Raw genomic sequence first — 20,480 nt, 5'->3', positions numbered from 1 at the left:
CTATGGAAGAATATGCATATCTTTCAATAATGTATCATTTTTACCATTAGAGCTCTTTCTTAGGTTCATTGCAGTTTTGATTGCAATTGTGAATAAAATATTTTTTCTACTACTTTTACTAATTGCATGAGAAAGCTGTGGTTTTTGCATATTGATGCTATATGTGGTGTAACTTTGCTTTTTTTAAAAGCCCACTTTAATTCAATTTGGCCTCAACTTAATAGGATCTTTGACAGTCCTGTCCTACTTACAAATAAGTTCACACCCATGGGACTGGGAATTAGGAGACCTGAACAGGTCTCATGAGCACCATGATTCAGTTCCCAATATTTGTGTTGTCACATTCAATCTTTAGTATCACCCTGTAGGGTAGTATTGTTATGCCAATGTGAGATAAGGAAAGGGAAGCCCAGAGAGGGCAGGTACCATGCCGAGTTCACACCACTGGTAAATATCATTGCTGAGAGTTTTCTCTGCTTTAGTACTTTTTCCTGAAAAAAGCAAATACTTGAGTGAAGCTGGCCAGATCTTTGTAGGAGAAGCATCTTTGCAGGCTGGAGAACAGACCAATTCCCAGTAGAAGCAGAATCTGCACTTGCCTGCTTTTGCAATATGTAGCTTAAAATTCCCTTCTTAATTCTGTCCAGAAAGCCTGAAAAGTTTAAAACAAAACAAAACAAAACCCCTGCATTTTTGTTAGGTTTTTTTTTTCTTAAAGAAGCCAAGTATTCTAAGCCAAGTAACTGAAGTGTAAAAAGGTGTGATTTCCTCAGTTTGATGATTCTAAATTTAAACCTCCTGCGTCCAGACCCTAGCACTCCTGCAGGTGGGAGAATGGCCTGGGCAGGAAACCAGACTCTCATCTCCCACTTCGTGCTCCTGGGGCTCTTCACGCACTCACCGCTGCACCTGTTCCTGTTCTCCGTCATCGTGGTCATGTTTCTGGTGGCCCTGTCTGGCAATGGGCTGATGACCCTCCTCATTCACGTGGACTCGCGTCTCCACAGCCCCATGTACTTCTTCCTCAGCTGGCTGTCTCTGATGGACCTCATGCTCGCCTCCACCATCATTCCACGCATGGCGGTGGATTTCCTGCTGGGCGGCAGCTCCATCTCCTTCGCAGGCTGCGGGCTCCAGATCCTCTTCTTCCTCACCCTCCTGGGGGACGAGTGCTTCCTGCTGGCCTTCATGGCCTATGACCGCTACGTGGCCATCAGCAACCCCCTGAGGTACTCGGCGGTCATGAGCCGCCGGGTCTGCTGGCTCATGGTGGCAGGGTCCTGGCTGTTTGGCCTGGTGGACGGGCTGATCCAGGCCATTTTCACCCTCCGCTTCCCCTACTGCGGCTCCCAGGAGATTGACCACTTTTTCTGCGAGGTCCCTGCGGTGCTCAAGCTGGCCTGTGCTGACACCTCCCTCTACAAGACCATGATCTACGTCTGCTGTGTCCTCATGCTGCTGCTGCCCTTTTCGGCCATCTCGGCCTCCTACCTGCGGATTCTGGTGACCGTGCTGCACATGCACTCAGCCGAGGGCCGGCGGAAGGCCTTGGCCACCTGCTCCTCCCACATGGCAGTGGTCTCACTCTTCTACGGGGCCGCCATGGTCACCTACATGCGGCCCCAGGCCTACCACTCCTCCCAGCAGGACAAGGTGGTCTCCGCTTTCTACACTATGATCACCCCCATGCTTAACCCGCTCATCTACAGCCTGAGGAACAAAGAAGTGACCGGGGCCCTGAGGAAACTCCTGGGAAGGTGTGCCTGTGGCCGGGGACAGGGCTAAGCTGGCTGCACATGTGGGCTCGGTGCTTGGTAAAACAGACGTCCTTTGCTGGAAATATTCTCTGACCACAGTGATTCAGGTGAACACATTGATTCAACCAGTCGGATGCGTGTTGATTGTGAGCAGTGTGTAAGGAAAGCTGGGACTGGCATGACGAAGAGGAGAAGACACATTGAAGCCTGAAACCCCACAGTGGCAGGTGGCGGCTCCTGGCTGAGTCCCTCTCCAGGAATTGCTCCTGCCTGAAACCTGCCACCTCGCCCAGGACCATGCCCTCTGCTTGGGGAGCTGCCTACATCCCTTAACTAGTCAATGGTGGGTGTGAAGTCCAGCTTTGGGGCCACTGTGAAGGGCCATCCCATCCAGATTCCCCCTAGTGTTCCCAGGCAGCTTCTCCCTTCTGTCAGTTTTGCTTCCTTAACGCCTTTTCCCCCACCATAGCTTTTAATCCTGACAGCATTCTCCAATAAAACTCCTGCAGGCAAATCCGGTCTCAATCTACTTCATGACAACCTAGACTGTGATACACAAAAACTCAGGAATGATGGTAAGTTAGAGTTTTCTACCTATGGTCATGGACACACATTCAGAGTATGAAGGGGGCACCAAGAATCCCCCATAGCACTGTCATTGGTAGGGAGAAGTCAGATATGGCTTCATGGAGACATCTAAGAAGGGTTTAATGCAGGGATTGAAAACTCAAATGCCCACTGGCCTAGATGGGAAGAGTCAGTGAGGGAAGCATCTGGTGGGAATGGAGCACATGGGTCACTAATTCCCTAAATAAGGCCACTCAGCTGCTCTGTGCCACAGAGGATGGGTGCACTCTGATGTTCACAAGGAGATAAAGTTAAGTTGGGCATAGGCTGAAAAAGCAGTCATAATGGGCACCAAGTTTGTGCACTGAGAACCCAGACGGCAGCACTGAGACCAGCCAGGGCAAAGGAAGGTGCACAGAAGGATGTTAGCAGAAGGGCTCCCCATGCATCCCACCCTCCCTGAGACCTTCACTAAGATGCAATCTCTGGTCTCCACCTCCATCCTGAACTTAAGGAGCAGCCCTGAAAAACCCCTTCTTAGAGTTCTGTGCCCTTTGAGCTTCCCATTCAAGAATTTTGTGTTCCCTTGCACTTTGTTTTGTCCACTCCTCAACCCTGGCCAGAGCAGGAAATGCTGAGAACTGAAGAGAGCCAAGCTGAAGGGTGTTCCTTGTGGTTGGTTGAATAGGTGTTATTCTTGAGGTCTCATGCAGCCCTTCAATTATGTGGATTAACTGGGGTACAGCATATGGGTAGTGTTCTAGTTTGCTAGCTGCTAGAATGCAATATACTAGAATGGAATGGTTTTTAAAGGGGGAATATAGTAAGTTGCAAGTTTTCATGCATGAAAATGTCCAAATTAAAGCATGCCTAAAGAAATGTCCAATCTAAGGCATCCAGGGAAAGATACCTTGGTTCAAAAAGGCTGATGAAGTTCAGGATTTCTCTCCCAACTGGAAAGGCACATGGTGAACATGGCAACATCTGCTAGCTGCATCCAGGCTTCTTGTTTCATGAAGCTCCCCACAGGGCATTTTCTTTCTCCATCTCAAAAGGTGTCCGCCTGGTGGACTCTCGGCCTCACGACTCTGCTGTGGTTCTGCAGCTCTCTCCACGTTCTCTGCTTCTGCAAGCTCTGCCTCACTCCAAAATGTTTCCTCTTTTAAAGGATTCCAGTAAACTAATCAAGATGCACCTGGAATGGGTGGAGACACATCTCCCTCTAATGAAAGGTTAATACCCACAATTGGGTGATAACATCTCTGTGGAGGTAATTTTATCAAGTTTCCAGCCTACATTATTGAATAGGGTTTAAAAGAAACATTGCTCACACAAGATTGATTAGGATTAAAACATGTTTTTTTGAGGGTACACAAATCCTTTCAAACCAGCACAGGTGGTCTCTTAAAGCAGGAATAATTAAGTGAGATCTGATAAAAGTAAAAGTTTCCATGCAGTTTGGGATCTCACAGTTTTATTGAGTGACCCATGAATTGGGCAGCATCCCATTCAGAAAATGGAAGGGAGACCTGCTGAGATAGTGGAAAGGGGAAGATTATATAGGGCAAACATGGAAGTAAGTTAGGAAATATTCTGGATTGACTGGCATTAAGTTTCCATTTTACATGGGAGGTTTCTTACAAAGTAGGGAGCCAATATACACTGATTAGTATGGTGTACTCATCCATTCTGACAAGCTGTCTCTACTGGAATGAAACTAGTTTTATCACCAGTTATTGTTTATCAGGAACCCTAAAGGATGTGTTTCATTTTCTCGGAAAATCCCCCCACATGAATAGTTTTAATCTTCTGGAAATGCCTTTCCCAGAAAGGACTTTTTATTTTTCCTGGCAATGCAGAATGCAGGCAGCCATTTTATTTTATTTAACAGATCTATCACAAACCTCTCCCTTATTCCTGTTTTCCCTGTACTTCCATGCAAGAAAGAAAATAACCTAAATAACAAGAAAAAAATTTGATTTGATCATTCATTCTCAGGAATTATTTAAAATCAAAAGACTTGTAATGTGATGACAATCTGAATGGCCTGAATTTGACAGAGCAAATGCTATGGAAGTGAACTCATACCAAATTTATAGATATTACTTACATCTTAGCTGCCTTTTAGAGTGTGTAGTGGGACTTCTCAAGTCTATGAGATACAGGAAAATGTAATGTGAGGATGTGTCTGCACCACAGCGTTCCTAATTGTGCCCCCAAGTTGATTTCTGGGACCTTAGAGAGGGTCGTAAGGCTGACCCTGCATACAATAGCAGATTTGAACAGGCAGAAGAAAGAAACAGCAAACTAGAAGATAGGAATCCAAAATAGGAGAGCCAGAGGAAAAGATTGAGAAAAGAATGGAAGAAATTGAGCAGGGTCTTGGGAAATTGAATAACAGCATAAAGCATGCAAATGTACAGAGTATGGATGTCCCTGAAGGAGAAGAAAAGGGAAGATAAACAGAAAAAATATTTGATGAAATAATGGTAAAATATTCCAAACTCTTTTATAAGACATAAATATGCATGCCCAAAAAGCACAACATACTCCAAACAGAATAAATTTGAATAGATGCACTCCAAGATACATACCAATCAGACTGTCAAATGCTAAAGATGAAAAGAGAATTCTAAAAGCAGCAAGACAAAAGTAATTCACCACATGCAAAGGGTGCTCAATAATCGTAAGTGCCAATTTCTTATTAGAAACCAAGGAGGCAAGAGGGCATTGGGATAGTATATTTAGTATAATGCAAGAGAAAAATTTCCAGCCAAGAATGCTTTATTCCAAGATGCTGTCCTTCAAAAATAAGGAAGAGTTTAATATATTCACAAAGAAACAGAATCTGAGAGGGTTTGTTAAATAGAAACCTGCCCTGCAAGAAATACTAAAGGGAGTTCTGCAAGCTGAAAAGAAAAGACAAGAGAGAGAGGTTTGGAGGAGAGTGTAGAAATGAAGATTATCAGTAAAGATAATTAAAGGGCAAAAAGAGCGACAAAAACAACATCTGACATATAAAAGACAAAGGATAAAATGGTTGACAGTACCATTTTTACAATAATAACATTGACTGTTAATGGAGTAAACTCCCCAATCAAAAGACAAAGATTGGAAGAATGGATTAAAAATCCATTTATATGCTATCACTTTGACCCAATGATGCAAATAGGTTGAAAGTAAAAGTACGGAAAAGATAATCAAGATAAGCTGTAGCCAAAAAAGAGCTGAATAGCTATAATAATATTGGACAAAATGTAATTTAAATACAAATTTTTATAAGAAACAAAGAAGGTTGTTATATAATAATAAAAGGAAGAATTCACCAAAGAGAAATAACAGTCATAAATATTTCTGCACCTAAGTTTATGAGACAAGAATGGCAAAACTGAAGGGAATAATAGACGCCTTTACAATAATAGTTGGATAATTCAATACACTGTTCTCATCAATAGATAGAACATCTAGACTGAGGATCAGTAAGGAAACAGAGAACCTAAGGAATATAATAGATGAACTAGACCAAACAGACATATATAGAACATTGCACCCACAAGAAAAAATTATATGTTCTTCTCAAGTGCTCATGGGTCATTTTCCAGGACAGACTACATGTTGGGTTACGGATATGTCTTAATAAATTTAAAATGATGGAAAGTATAAAATTTACTTTCTCTGATTACAATAGAATGAAACTGGAAATCAATACCAGGCATAGAACTGGAAAATTCATAAATATGTGGAAATTAAAGAACACACTACTAAACAATCAGTGGGTCAAAGAAGAATTTGTGAGAAATCAGTAAATATCTTGAGATGAATGAAATCAAGAACACAATATTTCAAAATTATGGATGAAGAAAAGGCAGCGCTGAAAGGTAAATTTATAGCCCTCAATACCTATATTAAAAAGGAGAAAGAACTAAAATAAAACACTTAATTGAGCACCTGGAGGAATTAGAGAAAGAAAAGAAAACTCACTGAAAATCAAGTAGAAAGAAATAACAAAGATTGGAGCATAAATAAATAAAATCAAGAACAAAAGAAACAGTAGACAATCAATAAAATGTATAGCCCTAAAAATTAAAGACCTAACTGCACACCTAGAGGAACTAGAAAAAGAATAGCAAATTAATCCTCCATCAAGCAGAAGGAATGAAACAAAAATTAGAGCAGAAATCAATGAAATTGAGAATATAAAAGGACAATAGAGATCATTAACAAAACCAAAAGTTGGTCCTTTGAGAAGATCAATAAATTGACACACGTTCAGCTGGATTGACAAAGTAAAAAGAAGACATAATAAATAAAATCATAAATGAGAGGGGTCATTACCACTGATGTCATAGAAGTGAAAAAAAAGATTATAAGAGAATACTACAAACAACTTTAGCCCAACAAATTAGACAACTTATATTGAAAGGACAATTTCCTAGAAAAACACAAACAACCTACACTGACTCTAGAAGAAATAGCAGACCTCAAAGACCAACCACAAGTAAAGAGATTGAATTATTCATCCCAAACCTCCCAAAAAAGAAAAAGCCCAAGACCAGATGGCTTCAGAGGTGAATTATACCAATCATTCCGGAAGAATTAATACCAATCATGCTCAAACTCTCACAAACAATTGAAGAAGAGGGAACCTTGCATAACTCATTCTATGAAGCCAATGTCCCCCAATATCAAACCTGATAAAGATATTCCAGAAAAGAAAATTACAGTACAATCTCTCTGATGAATATAGATGCAAAAATCCCTACAAAATACTTGCAAATAGAATCCAATAGCACAGTAAAATAATTATACACTGTGATCAAATGGGCTTTATTCCAGGTGTGCAAGGGTGGTTCAACAGACAAAAAATCAAGATAATACACCACATTAACAAATCAAATGGTAAAAACCACAATCATCTCGCTAGAATCAGAAACGTACTCATCAAAACCCAGCATCTTTCTTGATGAAATACTTCAAAATATAGGAGTAAAAGGAAACTTCCTCACCATGATAAAGGGCATATATTAAAAACCCACAGCTAACATCATACTCAATGGTGAAAGACTGAAAGCTTTCCCTCTAAGATCAGGAAACCTACAATGATGCCCAGTGCTTCCACTGTTATTCAATATTGTTCTAGAAGTTCTAGCTAGAACAATTAGGCAATAGAAAGGTATAAATAGCATATAAATCAGAAAGGAAAAAGTAAAACTTTCATTATTTGCAGATGAAATTAGAAAGTCCTGAATAATCTATCATACAGATAGCAGAGCTAGTAAACAAGTCCAGCAAAGTGTCAGGATTCAAGAACAACATTTAAAAAATCAGTAGTATTTCTATGCACTCATAATTAGCTGAGGAAGAAATCAAGAAAAAAATTCCATTTAGAATAGCAAGTAAAAGAATACCATATATAGGAATAATTTTTTTTTTCTTTTAACATAGGCAGGCACCGGGAATCAAATCCAGGTCCTCTGGCATGGCAGGAGAGCATTCTTGCCTGCTGAGCCACCGTGGGCCACCCTATAGGAATAAATTTAATCAAGAAAGTAAAGGACTTGTACACAGAAACCTACAAAGCATTCTGAAAAGAAATCAAAGAAAACCTAAATTAATGGAAGGACAGTCCATGTTCATGGATTGGAAGAATACATATCATTAAGAAGTCAGATCTAGCCAAAATTATTTACAGATTCAATGCAATCAAAATTCCAGCAGTCCATTTCCAGAAATGGAAAAACCAACCAATAAGTTTGTTTGGAAAGGTAAGGGCCCCAAATAGCCAAATATTTCTTGAAAAAGAAGAACAAAAAGTTTCAGGACTTCCGGGTCAAGATGGTGGCTTAACAATGTGTGCATTTTAGTTTGTCCTCCAGAACAACTACTAAATAACCAGAAACAGTACAGAACAGCTCCTGGGGTCACGTCAGTGACCGGACATACAGCGTATCCCAGTCTGGACCAGCTGGACTGGCTGTGAGCCACCCCCAGAACTGTGAGTTCCCAAAGCTGCAGTGGTCGGTGCCCCTCCCCAACAGGCTGTTCCCAGAGGGGAAAAGAAAGGAACTTTACCAGCAGCAAGGGCTGAGCACAACTAAGCTTCAAGTGTGGAATTAATTCACAAATTCTGACTACTAAAAATAGGCTCCCAGCTCAGGTGAACCTGGTCAAAGTGGAGGTTGTTCATTTTTGCCCCAGTGCCAATGGGGCAGGGCTGACGGAAAAAGAAAAAAAAGAAGGAAACAGAGGTTTTTGTGGCTGTGTTTCTACAAAGGCTTGGCTGCCTTTGGATATAGCGGCAGAACTTCTCAGGCTGCTACTGCCCCAGGCATAGGCAGAAGCAAGGTCGTTTGGGGGCTTGTCTGGAGCTTGTGCCTTCCCCAGGGGAGGGGTGAAGCCCAACTCAGGTGGAATCCCTCCATCAAGGAATTCAGACCCCCAGGGTTTGGAAATTTCAAGACATTAAAACCAGCCTACAACCTCTCCTCTGTCTCCACCACACCCCCAGCAGGGAGAGTCTGCCAAAGTTAAAGGTACTGCATCATCTTATGCTGGTGGGACCTGCAGGCAGACAAGCACCACATACTGGGCAGGATAAGAAAAACCAAGTCCAGAGACTTCACAGGAAAGTCTTTCAACCTGCTGGGTCTCACCCTCAAGGAAAACTGATGCAGATGACTCTTTCCTCCTGATAGGAGGCCAGTTTGGTCTGAGAAAATCCGACTGGGGTCTATAATACCTAAGTAGACCTCCTAAGGGTGGGGGGGGGGGGAAGGCACCATACAAGCAGGACAAGAAACAAGAAAACAAGAACTGAAAATTTCTCCTCTGTTAAACAAAACTTAAGCTAGAGGTCCAGATAAAGCTGAACTGAATGTCAAAGAACACATAGACAACAAATTCATCCAGCAAGAAAACCCTAGGTAAAAGAAGTGAAAGCAATCTCCAGAATAAACTAATTAAGGTAATTAAATGTCTAGACACCAGCAAAAAATAACAAATCACACTAGGAAAATTGAAGATATGGCCCAGTCAAAGGAACAAACCAACTATTCAAATGACATACAGGAGCTGAAACAATTAATTCAGAATATACGAGCAGACATGGAAAAACTCATCAAAAACCAAATCAATGAATTGAGGGAGGATATAAAGAAGGCAAGGAATGAACAAAAAGAAGAAATGGAAAGTCTGAAAAAACAAATCACAGAACTTATGGGAATGAAAGGCACGGTAGAAGAGATGAAAAAAACAGTGGAAACCTACGATGGTAGATTTTGAGAGAAAGAACATAGGATTAGTGAACTGGAAGATGGAACATCTGAAATCCGGCAAGAAAAAGAAAATATAGGGAAAAAATGGAAAAATATGAGCAGGGACTCAGGGAACTGAAAGACAATATGAAGCACAGAAATATACATGTTGTGGGTATCCCAGAAGGAGAAGAGAAGGGAAAAGGAGGAGAAAAACTAATGGAGGAAATTATCACTGAAAATTTCCCAACTCTTATGAAAGACTTAAAATTACAGATCCAAGAAGTGCAGCATACCCCAAAGAGAATAGATCCAAATAGATGTACTCTAAGACATTTACTACTCAGAATCTCAGAGATCAAAGAGAAAGAGAGGATCTTGAAAGCAGCAAGAGAAAAGCAATCTATCACGTACAAGGGAAGCCCAATAAGACTATGCGTAGATCTCTCAGCAGAAACCATGGAGGCAAGAAGACAGTGGGATGATATATTTAAATTATTAGAAGAGAAACACTGCCAACCAAGAATTCTATATCCAGCAAAATTGTCCTTCAAAAATGAGGGAGAAATTAAAACATTTTCAGACAAAAAGTCACTGAGAGAATTTGTGACCAAGAGACCAGCTCTGCACAAAATATGAAAGGGAACACTAGAGACAGATACGAAGACAGAAGAGAGAGGTGTAGAGAAGAGTGTAGAAAGGAAGATTATGAGTAAAGGTAAAAAACTTGAAATTAGATATGACATATAAAATCCAGAAGGCAAAATAGTAGAAGAAAGTACTACCTGTGCAGTAATAACACTGAATGTTAATGGATTAAACTCCCCAATCAAAAGACATAGTCTGGCAGAATGGATTAAAAAACAGGACCCTTCTATATGCTGTCTCTACTCAAAGGACATGAGGGCAAGGACACAAACAGACATTTGCACACCAGTGTTTATAGCAACATTATTTACAATTACCAAGAGATGGAAACAGCCAAAATGTCCATCAACAGACGGGTGGCTAAACAAACTGTGGCATATACATAAGATGGAATATTATGCAGCTGTAAGACAGAATAAAGTTATGAAGTATGTAACAACATGAATGGACCTTAAGGACATTATGCTGAGTGTGATTAGCCAGAAACAAAAGGACAAATACTGTATGTTCTCACTGATATGAACTGACATTAGTGAATAAACTTGGAATATTTTGTTGGCAACAGAGATCATCAGGAGATAGAAAAAGGGTAAGATATTGGGTAATTGGAGCTGCAGGGATACAGAGTGTGCAACAGGACCGAATATAAAAACTCAGAAATGGACAGCACAATATTACCTAACTGTAATACAATTATGTTAAAACACTGAATAAAGCTGCATGTAAGAATGATAGAGGGAGGAGGGCTGGGGTCATAAATGAAATCACAAAGAAAGATAGATATTAAAGATTGAGATGGTATAATCTAGGAATGCCTAGAATGTACAATGATAGTGACTAAATGTACAAATTTAAAAAATGTTTTTGTGTGAGGAAGAACAAAGGAATGTCATTACTGCAGTGTGCTGAAAATAGATGGTAATTAATATTTTAAAATTCCAACTTATGTGTGGGACTAAAGCAAAAAATGTTTATTTGGTACAAATTTATATTTTGACTAGTGCATCTCTTAATATAACTTATGTAGATAGTTGGTTGAACACCTTAAGTACATGCAACTTTGGGTAGGATATGAGATTTTGTTGGTTTGTTCAGGTGATGCCCTGGTGAATTCCAGAGTGATGTGATCAGTGAGTGGAAAAGTATTTGCACAGCCCCCTTCGGGGAATGGTGAGAACAGGGGAAAATTCAACCTCCCCAAGTTGAATTCTTGATATTCTCACAAGTAGTGTGGACAACCAAAGCTATAGGCAGAGCCCCCAGTCTTGGGGTTTGTTCATATGAAATATAACTCCACAGGGGATAGGTAAAGCCTACTTAAAATTAGGCCTAAGAGTCACCCCCAAGAGAACCTCTTTTGTTGCTCAGATGTGGCCTCTATCTCCAGCCAACACAGAAAGCAAACTCACCACCCTCCCTCTGTCTACATGGGACATGACTCCCACGGGTGTGGACCTTCCTGACAACATGAGACAGAAATCCCAGAATGAGCTGAGATTCAGCATCAAGGGATTGAGAAAAACTCCTGAATGAGCTGAGACCCAGCATCAAGGGATTGAGAAAAACTTCTCAACCAAAAGAGGGAAGAGTGAAATGAGACAAAGTGTCAATGGCTGAGAGATTCCAAACAGAGTCTAGAGGTTATCCTGGAGGTTATTCTTATGCATTAAGTAGATATCACCTTGCTATCCAAGATGTAATGGAGAGGCTGGCAGGAACTGCCTGAAAATGTAGAGTTGTGTTCCAGTAGCCATATTTCTTGATGATGATTGTATAATGATATAGCTTTCCCAGTGTGATTGTGAAAACCTTGTGTCTGATGCTCCTTTTATCTACCTTATCGGCAGATGAGTAGAACATATGGAATAAAAATAAATAATGGGGGAACAAATGTTAAAATAAATTTAGTTTGAAATGCTAGTAATCAATGAAAGGGAGGGGTAAGGGGTATGGTATGTAAAAAAATTTTTTTCTGTTTTTGTTTTATTTTTCTGTTGTCTTTTTATTTCTTTTTCTGAACTGATGCAAATGTTCTGGGAAATTATTATGATGATGAATATGCACCTATGTGATGATATTGTGAATTGCTGAGTGTACACGTAGAGCAGAATAAGCATGTGTTGGGAATGTTTGTGTTTCTTTCTTGTAATTTTTTTTTAATTTTAAAAAAAGAAGAAGAACAAGGTTGGTTAACTTACACTTCCTGACTTTAAATCATATTACAAAGCTGCAGGGTTCAAAACAACATGGTATTGAAATAAAGATAGATACATTGATCAATGGAATTAAGAGTTCACAAATAAAGGTTTAGGGATGTCTGGGTTTTCTAGTTTTTTTTGAATTATGAAAATATTCTAAAATTGATTGTGGTGATGAATGAAGAATGATGTGATGATATTATGAACCATTGATTGTATACTCTGGATGAGATTGTATGGTGTGTGAATATATTTCAACAAAATTGCATCTATCACATCTATCATCAATTGATTTTTGACAAAATCCCAAATCCACAGTATTTTAAGTGAAATTAACAGTGCTGAATTGTGTGTGAATATGGTTGGTAGGGGAAGTTTAGAGTCATATGTCACCAGAAGGAAAGTCAAAGGTTAAAACAATGGACTGGACAGCACCATAAATCTTGTGGTACACAGTGACTGTGTTTAACAGTACAAATACAAAAAACTCCTTCCATGCAGTAGAACAAATGTATAAAACTGTTACAAGGAGTTGAGAGTAGAGTGATATATGGGAAAAATGCACCTGTTGCAATTCAGGGAGTATAGTTAACAGTAATATCTTAAAATTATTTCATCAGGAGTAACAAATGTCCCACATCAATGTTGGGGATCAATGGGAGGGGGGCATAAGGGTTTAGGGATTTTGGGTTTTCTGATTTTTTTTTTGAATTATGAAAATATTCTAAAATTGATTGTAGTGATGAATGAAGAATGATGTGATGATACTATGAGCCATTGATTGGGATGGGATTGTATGGTGTGTCAATACATCTCAACAAAATTGCATAAAAATGGATCAAAAACCTAAATATTAGAGCCAGGACCATAAAACTCCTAGAGGAAAATCTAGGTAAGCATCTTCAAGATATTGTGGTAGGCAGTGGTTTGTTAGACCTTGTACCCAAAGCATAAGCAATGAAACAACAAATAGATAAATCGGGCATCCTCAAAACTGAATATTTTATGTTTCAAGTACTTTATCAAGAAAATGAAAAGGCAGCCTACTCAATGGGAGAAAATATTTGGAAATTTCATATCTGATAAAGGTTTTATATCCAGAATATATTTTAAAAATCCTACAATTCAACAATAAAAAGGCAAACAACCCAACTTAAAAACGGGTAAAAGGCTTGAATAGACATTTTTCTAAAGAGGAACTACACATGGCAGAAATCACATGAAAAGATTTCAACTTTATTAGCTACTAGGGAAATACAAATCAAAACCACAATGAAACATGATTTCATACCTACTAGAATGGCCATAATCACAAAAGCAGAAAACTACAATTGCTGGAGAGGATGTGGTGAAATAGGAACACTTATTCGTGGCTGATGGGAACGTAAATTGTGCAGCCACTGTGGAAGACAGTTTGGCATTTCCTAAGGAAGTGAAATATAGAACTATCATATTATCTGGCAATCCTGCTACTAGGTATGTACTCAGAAGAACTGAAACAGGAGCATGAAGAAACATCAGCACGCTGACATTTATAGTGGCATTATTTACAATTGTCAAGAGATGGAAACAACCTACGTGTCCATCAACTGATGAATGGATAAACAAAACGTGGAATATATATATAATGAATATTATGCAGCTGTAAGAAGGAATGATATCCCAATGCATGTTACAACAAGAACACACCTTGAGGACATTATGTTGAGTGAAATAAGCCAGATACAAAAGGACAAATATGATATGATCTCACTAATATGAACTAAATATAATAAGCAAACTCATGGATTTGACATCTAGAATATAGGTTACCAAAAGATAGGATAAGTGTAGAGAATGAGGATGTACTAAAAAAATTAGTACTTCCCAAGCAGGACCAGGGAAGATGCCAGGATCTCGATGAACAAACTGGCCTGGAAGTATTGCAGTCAAAGAACTATTTGCAGCATAAAATAATAAAAAACAGTGGTGCACCTAGGTCCATAAGACACATCGCTTTCTGTATGCAGCGGTGGGACGAGTGGTGCTGAGCTCTGACCACAGAATGGGAGCCTCTGGTAGGGTGGCTCTGACATGCAGGACCCACTGAGTTATGCCTGCAGTGGCATCTGACATGGTCAGCTGCAGGACCATCTCTTCTATTTGACCAACTGTACCAGCAACGTCCAGAAACACCAAGCCTTTAAATCAACATCTACCCACCACAGATTGAAAGTAAGAGGTACAAATCTGAATCCAGATCCCCAGGAGCATGGCTCTCCAGTACCTGAACTACCCCTCAACAAAGGAGAGTTCCAGGCTCTGCTCCACCTGGTATGATGCCCTCCAGGGCCTCAGCTTCAGGAGGAGGAAGATGGCATTCTCAACACCCTCATCCAGGTCTCTTCTCCTTTGATACAGAATCAGTGGAATTTAAAGGATGATGAACAAGGAAGGCCCCGTGTTCCAAAGCAAGACTAATGCACAAAGAAGGATAAAGCACTTGGAACCCCAAATGCAGATTTTTACCCTGCCCCTAGGCACAGCTTACCTTCTCTACTTTCACAATTGAGTAAATGTCCAGTGAAGGACACAGCCTCTGGAGGCACCACAGGTGCCAGTGAACATGTTTGCTAAGTCCTCCATAAACAAAAGCATTTTCACGACAAATGTGACCTCCTTCCTGTAATCATCATCTCCTCAGGAGTCTGAGCAATCCAGGGACTGTAAATGAACTCCCAGTAGGAGAACACTTCTATCTTCATTTCTTTCCCTTCTGGCCCAAAAATGTCAGACTTGAAATGAGGTTGATGTGTGGAAAATGAGGGTGGGCTATATTAACTGGTATACATTCATAAAAATGAGTTTTTCCCTAGGTGAGGGTTGGAATTGGGAACTGGAAACTACCTCAGTATCTGGCAATAAGAGAAAGATGAAACATCTTATGATGTATTTATGATCTACAATATTATATTTTCCTTCATCCATTTAAAACATACAGAAAGTTGCAAGGAAATTATAATCCATAACATCATACAATCAAAGAATAAAGTCTGTTGAAGTTACTGTTTCCACTTTTTTTAGGTTTTTCATTTTTACCTGTATATCTATAAAATTCCCAATTTTATAATAAATTTTATGCATTCCTTAAAAAAAAGCATTTGCAAAGTCCCTTTGGGGGGGGGTGGGGAGAAAGGAAGAAAAATTCAACTCCCCCATTTGGAGAATTCCTGCTATTCTCACAAGCAATGGGGACAATCAAATCAATAGGCCAAGCCCTTGATCTCAGGGTTTGCCCCTATCAAACTTATCCCTGCAAAGGATAGGCTAAGCCTACTTAAAATTATGCCTAAGAGTCACCTCCAGAGAACCTCTTTTGTTGCTCATATGTGGCTTCTCTCTCTCTCTCTCTCAGCCGACATAACAAGCGAACTCACTGCCCTCCCCCTCTTGGTGAGGGACATGATTCTCAGGGGTGTGGACCTTCCTGGCAATGTGGGACAGAAATCCTGGGATGAGCTGGGACTCAGCAGCAAGGGATTGAGAAAAACTTCTCGACCAAAATGGAGAAGAGAGAAATGAGACAAAAAGAGTCAGTGGCTTAGAGATTTCAAACAGAGTCAAGAGGTTATCCTAGAGGTTATTCTTACACATTATATAGATATCCCCTTTTCAGTTTATGGTGTATTAGAGTGGCTAGAGGGAAGTACCTGAAACTGTAGAGCAGTGTTCCAACAGTCTTGCTTCTTGAAGATGATTGTATAATGATATAGCTTTTGCAATGTGATTGTGTGATTGTGAAAACCTTGTGTCTGATGCTCCTTTTATCTATGAAATGAACAGATGAGTAAAACATAAGGATAAAAATAATAGGGGGAACAAAGGTTGAAGCAAATTGAGTAGACTGAAATACTGGTGGCCAGTGAGAGGGAGGGGTAAGGGGTATGGTATGTATGAGTTTTATTCTTTTTTATTTCTTTTGCTAGAGAAATGCAAATGTTTGAAAAAAAACATTGTACATTCATGGTGATGAATATGCAATTATGTGATGATATCATGAGCCACTGATTGTACAACATGTATAGAATGTTTATATGTCAAGAGTTTTTTGTACAAATAAAAATATTTTTTAAATGTTGAACAAAAAAATAAATAGGTCATAGATGAATAGGTTTATTTTTTTACTTTAGATTCTATTTCATTGGTCCATATGTCTGCACTTATGCCAGTATCATACTGTTTGATTACTCTAGCTGTGTTTGAAATTTGGGATGTATGAGTCCTCCAGCTTCATCCTTCTTTTTCAGATTATTTTGGCTCTATGTGGCCCCTTGCCTTTCCATGTGAATTTGATGATTGGCTTTTCCATTTCTGAAAAAAAAGACTGTTGGAATTTTTATTGAGATTGCATTGAATTTGTGAATCATTTTGGTAGCGTTGATGTCTTAACAATATTGTCTTCCAATCAATGTATGAGAGATGCCTTGACATTTATGTCTTATTAAGTTTCTTTTATCAATACTTTGTTGTTTTCAATGTACAAGTTTTTCATATTCTTGGTTAAATTTATTCCTTGATGTTTTATTGTTTTAGGTGACATCATAAGTGGAATTGTTTTCTTGTTTTCCTTTTCAGATTCTTCACTGCTGGTGTATCAAAACCAGCATAACTTTGGTATTTTGATCTTGTACACCACAACCTTGCTGAATTTATTCATTAACTCTAGTAACTTTATTGTGGATTGTTTGAAATGTTGTATATATAGGATCTTTAATCTGCAAATAGAGAAAGTTTTACTTTTTTGTTTTTAATTTGGATCCCTTATGTTGAAGTTTGCTAAAGCTGCCAGAATGCAATATACCAGAAATGGGTTGGTTTTTACAATGGGGATTTGTTAGTTTTCAAATTTACAGTTTTAAGGCCATGAAAATGTCCAAATTAAGGCATCAAGAGGAAGACATCCCCTCTGAGGAAAGGCAGCTGGCTTCCGGGATGTCTCTGTTACATGGGAAGGCACATGGCTGGCATCTGCTGGTCCTTCTCTCCAGGTTCCCTTGCTTTCAGCTTCCAGCTCTAGTGGCCTTCTCTCTCAGTGCCTGTGGGTCCTCTCTTAGCATCTCTGGGGCATTTCTCTCTCAGCTATCTTTCTCTGTTTTTGCCTTTTATCCTCTCATAAAGGGCTCCAGTAAAGGATTCAGACTCACTGTGAATTGAGTGAGTCACATGTCAATTGAAATAACCTAATCAAAAGCCCCCACCCACAACAGGTCTGCCCCACAGGAATGGCCCAAAGAACACAGCCTTTCCTGGGCTACATAACAGCTTCAGACCAGCACACCTTGTATTTATTTTTCTTACCTAAAAGCTCTGGCTAGAAATGTCAGTACAACATCACATAGTGGTGAAAGGAGCACCCTTGCCTTGTCCCTGCTCTTAGGGGGGAGGAGGGTATGGCTTACAGTCTTTCACTATTAAGTATGATGTTAGCTGAGTTTTTCATGTATGTAAGCACAGTTTTACTGAAATAAAGCCACAGTCATTTACATATTGTCTAAGGCTTCTTCTGTGTTAAAGCAGAAGTGTTGATTAGTTGAGACAGATCATTTGACTCACAAAGCATTGCTGATATCTTAATTTTGGACTTCTCCTTTTCTCAAAGCTTTGAACCAACAAAATCCTACTGTTAAACCAACCCGTTGTGGACCATTTGTCAGAGGAGCCTGGCAAATAAAGACATGAAACTTATTTTTCACAACTTGCAAAAAAATATGTTTTAGTTTGCTAAATCTGCCAAAATGCAATACACTGTTGCTTCCTATTGAAATGGAGCTTGAAGGACATTAAGGAAAGAAGGAAAGAGAGAAAGAGAGAAAGAAAGAGAGAGAGAGAGAGAGAAAGAAAGAAAGAAAGAAAAGACACAGACGGGCTCAGGGGGTCTGAAGCTTAACTCTTCATCAGACATCAGACTTCAGACAACTTTATTCTTATCCAGATCCTGCTTATATACTGCAGGTGACAAAAGGCATGCATGCATTTCATGAAAGAACAGAGAGCTTATTTTTCAGTGCTCTCTTCCTTCATACTTAACATAACCATTTCGGGTAAACATTCTCTTCCTCCCAGACTGCTCTACATAACAATCTCCACAGTTTACTGCCGCCATCCTGAGGCCAGCTGCTCCCAACAAATTCTGCAGGTCTTGTTTTAACACTTGGCTCCTACAATACACCAGAAATGGAATGGCTTTTATGAAAGGGATTTATTTAGTTACAAATTTACAGTACCTTGGAGGAAAGGCAGCTGGCTTCTACCTGGGTTCCTCTGTCACATAAGAAGGCACATGGTGGTGTCTGCTGACTTTTTCTCCAACTTCTGGTTTCAAATGGCTTCCCCTGGGGTGTTTCCTTTCTGCATATCCAAAACCCTGGGTCTTTGTCAGCTCTGAGCTCCCTCTCTCTCTTCTGACTTCTTCTTTTAAGCCTCTGGCTGATTAGATTAAATCCACCTTCACCAATAGCAGATGTAATCAGCCATAGATGAAATCAATGCTGATGATTTAAACCCACAGTTACAGAACAACTGGGCACCATCACCTGGCTAAGTTGACACCTGAACTAACTACTAGACAATATAAAGAACTTCATCTCCTGGAACATCTCTACATATATATATATACACACACACACACACACAGACAGAAAGAGAGACAGACATTCTTTATGCAGATAGACCAGTCTGCAATCAGAATCTGGGCAGAGTCTGGGAATGGTAAGGACACTCGGCTACCCTAAGCATCCTAAGGCAATGGTACCTCCTCTCCTCCTTTGTGATGTGTATCTTTGTAGAAAACCTCCATTCCTATGAGTCTGGTCATCAGTTTTAGTCTGCCAAGTCAGTGGTAACATCTCCTATAAATTAGCAAACTTCCCATCCTCTGGGACCACCAACCACCCTTTAGCAAAGCTGGAGGCTCAGTTCTAGATAAGGGAAGCAGGTGCCAGAGTTCCAACCTCCAGGCAGCTGAGTGGAGCTCAGGGCTGTGTAGAGGAAAGAGAGACCTAGAACAGTCCTGCATGTCTACCCTCTTGGTGGTGGGTGAGGGTGAGGGGTACACCTGTAGGAGAACTGCCTGCCCTGTGTCAGGCTCTGTTTTCAGAGAGGCATTTCAGTTGGCTCTGCAGATCTCAGTTTGTGCATTCTTCAGATATGTGGCAGGCATACAGCTAATAGTTAAGGATAAACAAATCAGACTCAGTATCTGCCTCATGGTGCTTGCAATCCAATAGAAAAAAGAAAGAACTAAACAAATAATTGCAACATTAATTTTGAAACACAATTATGTTATCTGCAATGAAATCATCAACTGGTTGTCTACTCTTTAGCGCTCATATAGGAGCACTAGAAAAGGCGCTTTCTTGATGGCATAGCATACAGAAAGGCCTTGTAGATACTTAGGTGTGGGTGGAAATACATGCAATGGGTTCCAAGGAGTTAGAACTGCATGGTTATAAGGCACAGAGGTGGGGAGGAGCTTTGCCCACTGGAGGAATTGAAAGAAAGCTAGTGTGGCTTTTCCTCACTTTGTCTCAAGTTTTTTCCCCATTGATTGACAGTTGGAGGAGTCTGGAGAGTGTGGTAGAAGCCTGATGAGGCCAGCTATGTCGTGGTGAGGAATTAGAGTTCTTATTAAGGACAATGGTGTCCACTTGTGGTAGCCCGATCACATGCACGTCCCCAGAACCTCATTATAATTAGGTAATGAGTGTTACCTAATATGGCAAATGGACTTTGCAAATGTGATTGACTGAAGGATCTAGAAATGTGGAAATCATCCTGAATTATCCAAGCATGCCTAATATAATCATAAGCATCCTTATCAAAGGGAGGCAGGAGGTATTAGATTACACGAGCGCAGAAGGCAATGTGATCATGGGGCAGGGAGATATTTGAAGATATTACTCTGTTCCTGACTTTGAAGTCTGAGGGTGGGGCCAGGAGCCAAGGAATTCAGGTGGCCACCAGAAGCTGAAAAAAAAACAGCAAAATGATTTCCCCCTTCCAGAATCTCCAGCCCCTTC

At 40.0% G+C, this 20,480-nt stretch overlaps 1 protein-coding gene across 1 annotated transcript; it reads left to right on the top strand.

Moving 5' to 3' along the window:
* The first annotated feature begins 834 nt into the window (after positions 1-834).
* Positions 835-1,785, top strand: LOC143664759 (olfactory receptor 2V1-like). Its single transcript, XM_077138157.1, has one exon. The coding sequence runs from the start codon at positions 835-837 to the stop codon at positions 1,783-1,785; it is 951 nt and encodes a 316-aa protein (XP_076994272.1).
* Positions 1,786-20,480: the final 18,695 nt, after the last annotated feature.

The sequence above is a fragment of the Tamandua tetradactyla genome, chromosome 20, assembly GCF_023851605.1.
Source record: "Tamandua tetradactyla isolate mTamTet1 chromosome 20, mTamTet1.pri, whole genome shotgun sequence".
NCBI lineage: Eukaryota > Metazoa > Chordata > Mammalia > Pilosa > Myrmecophagidae > Tamandua > Tamandua tetradactyla.
This window is presented reverse-complemented; position numbering and strand designations above follow the sequence as displayed.